This window comes from Chrysochloris asiatica, unplaced genomic scaffold, assembly GCF_000296735.1.
Source record: "Chrysochloris asiatica unplaced genomic scaffold, ChrAsi1.0 scaffold00031, whole genome shotgun sequence".
Lineage (NCBI taxonomy): Eukaryota > Metazoa > Chordata > Mammalia > Afrosoricida > Chrysochloridae > Chrysochloris > Chrysochloris asiatica.
In genome coordinates, this window is record NW_006408549.1 from 21,693,015 (window position 1) to 21,703,900 (window position 10,886).

At 39.4% G+C, this 10,886-nt stretch overlaps 1 protein-coding gene across 1 annotated transcript in view; it reads right to left on the reverse strand.

Annotated features, from left to right (window-relative positions):
- CA13 (carbonic anhydrase XIII) overlaps positions 1-10,589 on the reverse strand; it is a 43,819-nt gene extending 33,230 nt beyond the window's left edge. The window contains exons 1-2 of the mRNA XM_006859239.1: positions 10,503-10,589; positions 5,531-5,728 (exon numbers count right to left, since the gene is read on the reverse strand). Coding sequence (XP_006859301.1) covers positions 5,531-5,728; positions 10,503-10,539 — 235 coding nt within the window. The 5' untranslated portion in view covers positions 10,540-10,589. The remainder of the gene's footprint in view (positions 1-5,530; positions 5,729-10,502) is intronic.
- Positions 10,590-10,886: the final 297 nt, after the last annotated feature.

The following is a 10,886-nucleotide window of genomic DNA, read 5'->3' on the forward strand; positions in this document are numbered from 1 at the left end:
ATGAAGAGCAAAGATGTCAGCTTGAGGACGAAGGTGAACCTCACCCAAGCCTTGGTATTTTCAATAAGCTCATATGCATATGAAAGCTGGACAGTGAATAAGGAAGACTGTAGAAGAATTGATGCCAAAAGAACCAATAAATCCGTTTTGGAAGAAGTGCATCAATCCTTGGAGGACAAGATGGCCAAACTTCGTCTCTCATACTTCGGACACATTGTCAGGAGGGATCAATCACTGGAGAAGGATATCATGTTTGGTAGGGTGGAGGGTCAGAGAAAAAGAGGAAGACCGCCAACGAGATGGATTGGCCAAATGGCAGCATCGATGGACTCAAGCATGGCAACAATAGTGAGGTTGGCCCAGGATCGGGCAGTGTTTCATTCTGCTGTATATAAGGTCGTTAAGGATCGGTACCCACACAATGGCACCTAACAACAGCAACAACAACAATGGAGTCCTGGTGTGGCGCCGTAGGTTAATGCGCTGGACTGCAAAGTTGGTTTGAACCACAAGGTCGGCAGTTCACGCTCACCAAGTGCTCCTCCGAAACCCTATACAGAATCATTATGGGTCAGAACTGACTCAACAGCAGTTAATAATAACAACAGCAACAATAGTGCACTGTGTACCGCAAATGTAATTTTGTTATTTTACCTGTCCTCAAGAAATATCCTATAATTTTTTTTTTAATCTAAAACACATATTTATTGAGTACCCATTAAATGCTAGGTAGTATATGTGCCAGGTAGAATCCTGGTGTGGCGCTGTGGGTTAGTGCGCCAGACTGCAAAGCCATTTGAACTGCACAGTCAGCAGTTCAAGCTTACCAGCTGCTCCTTGGAAACCCTATACCTGGTCACTATGGGTCAGAATCGACTTGACGGCACTTAACAACAACAACATATGTGCCAGTTAGATGAACGCAGCATACTGTTCTCCACATGGACGCTTTACATCAGTGGAAAGACGCAAAGTCAGTGGCAGTTACACACAGTTTGGGAAGTGCAGTGATAGATAGGACAAGCCTAGGTTGGCATGGGAGTCACAGTGGGAGGTGACTGGGCCAGTCAAGTGAGGTTCCCAGAGACATAAGAACATGTGTTGGTCCAGAAAGACTAGAAGTTTGGGTGATTGCGGCCTTGTCTTTCCTCATCAAATGACTTATCCCTAAAGAATTTCATACGCAACTGTCCCCTTTATAAAGAACTACTCATTTCTGAAGAACAGCTCTTCTCACGTTGTTGTTGTTAGTGCCTTGGATTCCTATCTGACTCACAGCAACCCTATATAGGTTTTTTAGGAGCAGCTGTTGGGTATGAACTGTGACCTTGTGGTTAGCAGTTCCATTCAGGTTAGTTTTGGGGTGTGGAACTAGTTGCCCAGCTAAACAAGTCATGCAAAGGAGGAAAAATTCTAAGTGGTCTGGTTGATTTACAAGACTGAGTTAATTTTGCTCTCTAGTACCGTCTTTGAAGTCCTGGTGTGGTGCTGTGGGATAAAGCACTGAACTGTAAGGTCAGTTTGAACCACAAGGTCAGTGGTTCAAATTCACCTGCCGTTCCTTGGAAACCCTACACAGGGTCACTATGAGTCGAACTGACTCAACAGCAGTTACAAACAAGTAGCTTCTTTATAAATTGGTAGCCTTTTTGCTTCAAATAGTTTGCTAAGGAAAGAATCTTTGTATTTTTTATAGTTTATCAAAGAAAAGAGCCCTGGTGTGGCACTGTAGGATAAACACTGATCTAGTAACTGCAAGGTTGACAGTTCAAATCCACCAGCCACTCTTGGAAATCCTGTACAGGGTCACTATGAGTCAGACCTGACTAGACAGCACACAACAACAACAACCAAAGAAAAAGAAGTTTCTACTTATTTTGTTAACTATTGTAGTTATGGAGTCCTGGTGTGGTGCTGTAGGACTATCAACCGCAAGCTCAACAGTTCAAACCCACCAGATGCTCCCTGGAAACCCTATACAGAATCACGATGAATCATAACAGACTTAATGGTACTTAACAAAAACAGCAACCACAAAACATTCTCTTTTGGTTTATCTTGAGGAAAAAGGATGAGAATCATGATCCATATTTATATAGCTCCTGTCTCATGAGACTACAAAGTATATTTAGGACATTTTCAATTAATCCTAGGCATTTCTTTGTGATCTAGATAAGAAAGAGACCTTCATTTTCTGGGAAAGGGCACATACTACTGATCACAAAGAACCAAATCTGAAAACATAGACAAACCCATTCCACTGATTAACCCTAGGTACAGGGAGTCCTGGTGTGGTGCTGTGAGCTAATGCATCAGACTGCAAAGTCATTTGAACTGCAAACTCAGTGGTTCAAGCTCACCAGCTGCTTCTTGGAAACCCTATACAGGGTGGCTATGGGTCAGAACCGACTCAACAGCACTTCACAACAACAACAACATCAGAGAAAGTAGATGGGCCCTGGTGGCACAGTGGTTAAATGTTCAGATGAACCAAAATGTCAGCAGTTTGAACCCACCAGCCACTGCATAAAAGAAAGATAGAGCCATATACTTGGACCCCATATGGGGCAGTTTCACTTTGTTCTCTAGGGTCACTATGAGCGGAAATAACCTCAGAGATGATGGATTTTTTGCCTTAGAGGAAAAATGAGAAAAGGAGATAGAAAGAAAGAAAGAGAGACAGAGAGAAAGAAACAGAGAAAATTAAAACTTGAATCATCATAAAGCAAATTAGAATATAGAATTTTGCCACTACATTTGTAAAGAAAAAGACTTAAAGTCTTGTTGTTGTTGTTGTTGTTGTTAGGTGCCACTGAGTCAGCACCAACTCATAGCGACCCTATTCACAACAGAACAAAACACTGCCCAGTCCCATGCCAACCTCACAGTCATTGCTAAGCCTGAGCCCATTGCTGCTATCACTGCGGTAAAGCATCTCGTTGAGGGTCTTCCTCTTTTTCTCTGACCCTCCACTTTGCCAAACATGGTATTCTTTTCCAGGAACTGGTCAGTCCTGATATGTCCTAAGTATAAGCGATTAAGTCTGGCTACCCTGGTTTCCAAGGAGCATTCTGGCTCCACTTCTTCCAACATAGATTGGTTTGTCCTTTTGGCAGTCCATGGTCCTTTTAATAGTCTTCTCCAACACCAAAACTCAAATGCATCAATTCTTCTATGGTCTCCTTATTCACTTTCTAACTTTCACATACATACGAAGTTTTTTAAATACCATGGCTTGGGTCAGGTGCACCATAGTCATCAAACTGACATCTTTGCTCTTCAACACTTCAAAAAGGTCTTGTGCAGCAGATGTGCCTAATGCAATATGTCGTTTGATTTCTTGACTGCTGCTTCCATGAGTGTTGTTTGTAGGTCCAAGCAAAATGAAGTCTTTGACAACTTCAATGCTTTCTCCATTTATCTGCATGTTGTTAATTAACCCAGTGGTCAGGATTTTTGTTTTCTTTACATTATGATGCAACCCATACTGAAGGCTGTGATCTTTGATCTTCATCAGTATTTTAAGTCTTCTTTGCTTTTAGCAGGCAAGGTTGTACCATCTACATATCACAGCCTGTTAAGTCTTCCTTCAATTCTCAAGTACGCTTTTCCTCATATAATTCAGCTTCTTGGATTTGTTAAGTGAAAAATAATCTCTATCTTAAAACTAAAAGTGAATAGCCTCAGCTATTATATGTTTATGTTTTGTAGACAATATCAAATTAGTTTGTATTCAGAAACCTAAAATTACTTTTACAATGAACCAATTACATCAACCATATCTATTAATATAGATTCAGAAAACTGAGTGCTCCAAGGAAACACAATTGACTATATATACAATTGCTGTTTGTTGTTATGTGCCATGGAGTCGGTTCTGACTCATAGCGACCCTGTACAGGGTTTCCAAGGCTGTGAATCTTTACAGGAGCAGAAAGCCTCATCTTTCTCCTGCGGAACAGCTGATAGTTATGAACTGCTGACCTTGAGGTTCGCAGCCCGATTCTTAACCACTACACTACCAGAGCTCCTTATATATACAATACCAGAGTAGAAAAAAAGAAAAAGAAAACACCGTGTGTTAATCTACTTAATGCATACTTATAATACTGTGGTGAAAATAGATCACTTTATTGAATGTGATAATCAGAAGGAAGACATTTGTATGGGCTTATAATTTTGGCAAACTATCAAGTTTTACATAAATAAATGTTTCATTAATAAACTAAATCTGAGCTTAATGAATAAGCATAAATACTCTCCTAATTAAGGATTGTTTAATTTCATATTTTTCATTAACAGACAAATAGAGCATTATCTTAATACCAGTCGCTGGAGAGGGATATCATGTTTGGTAGGGTGGATGGTCAGAGAAAAAGAGGAAGACCCCCAACGAGATGGATTGGCCAGGTAGCAGCATCGATGGACTCAAACATGGCAACAATAGTGAGGATAGCCCAGGATCGGGCAGCGTTTCATTCTGCTGTGCATAAGATCATTATGAGTCAGTACCAACTCAATAACACCTAACAACAACAACAACAATACTAGACTGAAAATAAAAATACTTTGTCAGAAGCCTCAAAAAGTATACCAGAATATGATCCTTTCTAATTGCCGCTCTTAATGTTAAATAGATTAAATAGATAGGTTCTATTTCTTGGGCAATGTTGTTGTAGTTGTTAAGTGCTGTCCAGTCGGTTCTGACTCTTCATGACCCCTGTATAGAGTTTCTGAGGAGAGGATGGTAAGTTTGGACTGCCAACCTGTGGTTCAGAAGAACCTTGAGGTTGGGTGATTATCCTATGTTGGGCAATAGGTATTCTTTAAGAAGGATTTCATGTTCATGTTAAGAAAATACTGTTTTCTACATTTCTTCATTTAATTAATTAATTAACAAATGAAGTTTTACTTGATTGTTCCATTATTTATTCACATTGTAAAAGGCACTACCCCATGAACAAATCAAATAAAACTTTTATTACAAGTTCTAGTACAGTTAAAGTGTTATTAAGAAACAAAATATAGATGTTTCCATTTTTTTCAACTTCTACCCCACCCCATCTTAAATGTTAGGATGAATAATGTTTAAGTTTTGATAGCATAGCTGATACAATCTAGCACTTAACAACAACAACCAGCATTACAGTATTTGCAAATAAATACTAAACTAATTATGAATAAGTTACTACAAACAAATCAAGTACTGTTTATAAAATACTGTTCAACTTTAATAATTACATAATGATAAGTTCTAACTAAAGTTATAATAAGAACATAAGACCATTTCAAAAGATCACTCAGCAGATCCCCTTCTAAATACTCATCTTTATCACTTCAAGATAAAATTACCTCAAGGGCTATAAACATAATATGATATCTTAATTACAAAAAGGAAAAATGCTTCAATTACACAAATTAAAGTCTAGTTAAAGTAAAATATGAAAGATAAGAATGTGTAGTCCAGTTTCCATCTCCCTATGCCTCACCGCACACCCCACCCCCCAAAAAGACACACAGAAAAACCAACCTGATTTGTCCTCTGTATCGTCAAAGTCAACACTGAAAGAATGGCCACTGTTGCTGATGATTTTAGCTGAGCTTGGATCGTACTTGATAATAAGAGATCGGAGGGAGGAGTCATATTTTACTTCTTTGGTTTTAATCTCAATGGGAGATTGCTGGTCCCCATCAGCAATAGGGAATAATTCATTCCAATGAATAGGACCTAAAAGATATCAACAAATATTTGTGGAGTACTGTAATAGAGACTGAAGATAAAGTAAAGATTAGTAAAATCCTTAACCTCAGGAGTTAAGCATCTATCATATATATATATATATATATATATATATATATATATATATATGATTAACTGTTCTTATTAAAATTATGAAAACCACTTCGTTTGTCTTAAATCATTCTCAGAATTAAACAAAAGAGTATGTAAGTTTTATAAAGTACTTTTCAAGGGGTACTCTTCTAAGCTAATAATAGCACAATTCATCAGAGAAAACAAAGAGATTCAGTCTCAGCTTCAAGAGCGAATGATGGTGACTCTGGAGGTCATTAAGTTTACATGCTGGGCCAATCAAAGGACTTAAGGAAGCTGTGTAGGAAAGCAGGGGAGTAGTTCTTAAAGATGCTGTCCCTATTTCTTTCTTCCAGCGCTCACTGGTATCTACAGCGGCCACCACTAAATTACAGGTGATATACTACAGGCATTCCAGGAAACTACATACTCTTTCTCACAGGACAATCCAAATATAATGACTCCAACATGTCAAGAAACATTTTCTTCTTGATTATCTGCAGTGGAGTCAGGTTGTCATTAATTTCTCTGTCTGTACATTGCAGAAAGTCCTTTTGTGGCTATGTTGCCAATGCTACATTTGAATTCCAACACAAGGGACAAGTGTTATCCTCCATTCAAAAAGCCAAAATTACATCAATTTCACAAATCAGAAACATGCGTGCTAAATTGATGAGCCAAAAAACTAGAAACTTCCCTAGTCTATGTTCCTCCTTTCTCTGGGAGACTCTTAAATTCTGTGTTTCAATGAAGTCATTGGCAAGGTCGCAGCTTCATGTGAGCTCCAAGTCATTCTACAGATGTAAGTGTTGTTGTCAGGTGCCTTCTAGTCCTTTCTAGACCCTACATACAACAGAATGAAACACTGCCTGGTTCTGTGCAAACCCCACAATCATTCCTATGTTTGAATCCATTATTGCTGCTACTGTATCAATCCATATTTGTTAAGTGCTGTCTAGTTGGTCCTGACTCACAATAACAACCCTGTATAGGGTTTCTAAGGAGCAGTTGGCAGGTTTGAAACCAAAAAAACTGACCTTGTGGATAGCAGTCCAGTGCTGACCCTACAGTACCACACTCTTTTGTTCTGTCTGAAGCTTACACAGTTACCAAGCAAGTAGTCCACAGGTCCACTCCCTAAGCTTTCCACTCGTATTCAAACCACTTTTTCTCTAAAGACCAAGTGTTGTTGTTAGGTGGTGTTGAGTTCATTCTGACTCAGAGCAAGTCCATGTAGAAGAACACTTAGATCCCACCAGCTGCTCCCAGCAAAAAAATATGACAATCTGATTTCTGTAAAGATTTACAGCTTTGGAAATCCTTAACAACAAATCCTGTTGTTGTTAAGTGTCAGTTCTGACTCATAGCAACCCTGTACCTTTCCAAGAAGTGACTGATACAGTGTCACCATGAGTCAAAATCAACTCATTAGCAACGGAGGTTTTTTTGGTTTAATCTTTTTAGAAGCAGATTGCCAGGTCTTTCTGCCACAAAACCACTAAATAGGCCCTAAATGAAAACCTTTGTCTAGCAGTGGAGTGCTTAATAATCATTCCACCAGGACTTTTCCAAAAGTCCTATTAGGAAAACGACAAAGCATGACAAGTAACTATTTATTACTAATGTGGACAAACATTTAAAGAAAAATAAAACTTAAGGATTTTAAGAAATGCAAAAATATCACAATTATCAACAGCTTTCCATTTCTTAATCCGAAACTGTTTATTAATCTTCAGTTTTACTAAGCAAAAGTAAACATTTTTTTTCTTTCACCTATGTCTCAGGTACGAAATGGCATAAAATAAGTATATAAATACACATACATCCTCTTGAATGTCTCATGGGAATCTGTCACTTGGACATTAAAGCAACTTGAGCCTCAAAAGTCCTTGCTTACAATTTATTTCCAGAGACAGCATTAAGCTTCCTTGTTAGCACTCATTTATTTTTTTTGAGTATTCTTTCTGTATAACAATCTAGTCTCTATGTGGAAAAAACAATCTATTTAATTGCTACCAAGGATGAGTTAATCTAATGAGAATTAGATTTCAAGTATGCAATGCATGGTCATAACATGTTGCTACCTTATTTCCTTTCTCCTCCCAATTCCTTAACGCTCCTACTTCTAGTTCTATGTAGCCAGAACTGTTCTTCAAAGCAGAGGCAAGTCAGAATAAAGGAAAATTAATAATATTTTGTCTCAAATACCCAATATTATCTATTAACTACTATGGCAGGTTCATTTCACAGCCTCTTAAAGAGCTCACCCTGCCCTTTTCTTCTTAATATTCCAAATATTCAGTTTTAAATCCACTCACAGGTGAGGTTGCTGTCGATCCAGATTTAAGTTTCCTTTTATCTGCCCATTACCTGGTCTCTGCCAATATCTGGACAGACATAAGCAACAAAACTTGCCTATGCAGGTACAACACATTTCCAATAAGGATTTTGCTAAAGTGAATATAGTTAAAGGCATGTTCCTCAGAAAGCAATTGTATGTAAAAGAAGTAGCTTGACTTACAATACCTAGTATGAGTTGATATACAAAGTCATTCTTTCTTTGTTAATGGCTTTTCTAAGATGGATCTAAAACTTTTCTGAATATGAGCGCCAATGGGGCCAATATGTTCTAACCTATTAAAAGAATAATCAATAGTCATTAGTTGAAAATACGCTTCTTTTTCTTAACAGTGATGGCACAGTTAGCAACCAAACCAAAACCCTACCCACTGCTGATGAGTCTCTTCCCACTTTCCGGAGCAGACAGCTCATCTTTCTTTCTCCCAAGGAGGGCTGGTGTGTTTGAACTGCTGACTTTGCAGTTAGCAGCACAAGATATCAACACTATCCCCAGCATCAGTAGAACTCCATACAGTTGGTAACCACTAACTATTCAATAACAATAATAAAAATGACTCCAGCCACGAGGGAAATTAAAAGAAACTTGTTTAGTGGGGTGTTGTTTTTTTGTTTCCCAAACATAAATTGGCAATTAGCAAAATGTAAAAACTTCAATGATGGTCTCAGTCACAAAAAAAATATCTGCCTAAATTATACCTCTCATTATTAAAGTGCTAAATTTCACCTGCTGCCATTTTTAAACTAGCATGCAAATCATAAACCTCAATCAGGCAACAATTGGAAATGGAAATGTTATGTTCCTTTGTGAAAACACGCTTTTTATAAAATTTGATTATACAGTACTGTCTAGTAGCATGCATGTTAATCCAGAGAAAGTAGTATGAACTACTACTATTAAAATACTTTCTCTGGGAGTCCTGGTGTGGCGTTGTGAGTTAATGTACTAGACAGCAAAATTGGTTTAAACTGCAAGGTCAGTGGTTCAATCTCACCAGCTGCTTCTTAAAAACCTTATACAGGGTCGCTATGGGTCGAAGCCAACTCAGTGGCACTTAACAACAACAAGAATAGTATGAACTCCTGGTGTGGCACTGTAGGATTAGCACTGGACTGCAAACCACAAGGTTGGCAGTTCAAACCTACCAGTTGCTCCTTAGAAACCCTATAGGAAGTGGCTAAAAAGTGGAAATAATTTGACGGCACTTAACAACGGTAGTAGTAGTATAGGAAGCACAATGCCTCCATAGGATAAAAACTGGACTGCCAACCACCAAGCTAATTCAAGCCTCTATACAGGGTCGCTATAAACCAACTTGACAACACTTAACAACAATAGTAGCATACACAATTTGCATTCTCACAATCATAAATATAAGATTGTCTTGGACCATTTAGCAATTATTTCAAAAAAATCATTATTTGAAATGATCAGTTTCATTTAACTCAAGAACAGAAGAACATGACTACTTTTGATCATTTAGGTAGGGTACATGAGATGAAAGGATACATTTTAATTTTTTTATTGTTGCTCCTATCAGTAAATACATTTTTACCAATGCCTTACTTATTTCAACAACCTTCAATTTTCAGGGATGAGGATACATGAGAGGAAAAGTGGAGAAGTAGCCCCCCCCCAAAAAATAACTTCCGTTCCCAAAGATAACCTAAAATCGTACTAAAGTTCACAAGAGTTGTCAACTAACTGCAAATTGCTGTGGGAATATCCTGTAGTAACAGCTATTTAAAAATGTACAGCATGTTGTTTGCCAATAAATAACTTAATCTTCAGTGTTGCAATGCAAGTTACTAAGATTTCATAATCACATTTGCAAAGATTTTGTATGATTTGTTTCTAAGTGATAATGAACGAACTTATTCTCAATTTATCAAAGTTTGTTGTTTAGGTTTCTAATCTCCATGCCTTTAACTGATAAGTATGTACTACTAGGGAAAGTCCTGGGCTTATCAAATGAAGGTGAGGGAATATATACATATGAAGATTGAGGGTAACCTTGGTAGTACAACCACACACCTACACTCACCACCTCCATCTACTACCTTCCCCCTCGCCCCAAAATGTTGTTCTGTCTAAGCTAAACTAACCTTGCCCTCAGCTTCCTGCGTTTAGCTCTGAGGAGTACGGCCCAATTTAAAGAGGAACAGAAAGTTACTAGCAAGTGCCAGATCAGCAATGTGTGGTCGGTTGGCTCCGGGGCGTCGGGCCAGTGCCCTGGGGCACCCTCTGCGCAAAGCTCAGCCTAGACCGGTCCCCGCAGAGCTCACCACCCCTCTTCCACGACTCCAGCCCTAGTCAACAGCAGGCGCTCACCGTTGTGGTCGCTGTAACCCCAGCTAAGCCTCGACATCGTCTTTCCGGGCGGACGGCAGTGGAAGATGTGGCTAGGCGGTGAAAGAGAGGGAGAGAAGAGAGGGCGCGCCCGCTGGCGGGCGGACGGGCAGGCGCGCGGGCGGGAGACAGCCTAGGGCGGGGACCGCGGGGCGCAGCGCAGCAGATGTGGGAGCCCTTCAGCCTGGAGCCAGGGCCCTGCCCGCCGGGTCCGCCAGGGAGCGGCGACGCACTGGGAAGGCGCCTGAACGCGCGTGGGAAGGGTGACCTGCTGCGGGCGAAGCTGGGCTGAATCCTGGGAAGCCAGTCCCTCCTACTCTGTTTGAATCTGGAAGAGGAAGATTGAGTTTGATCAAGAAAAAAAGT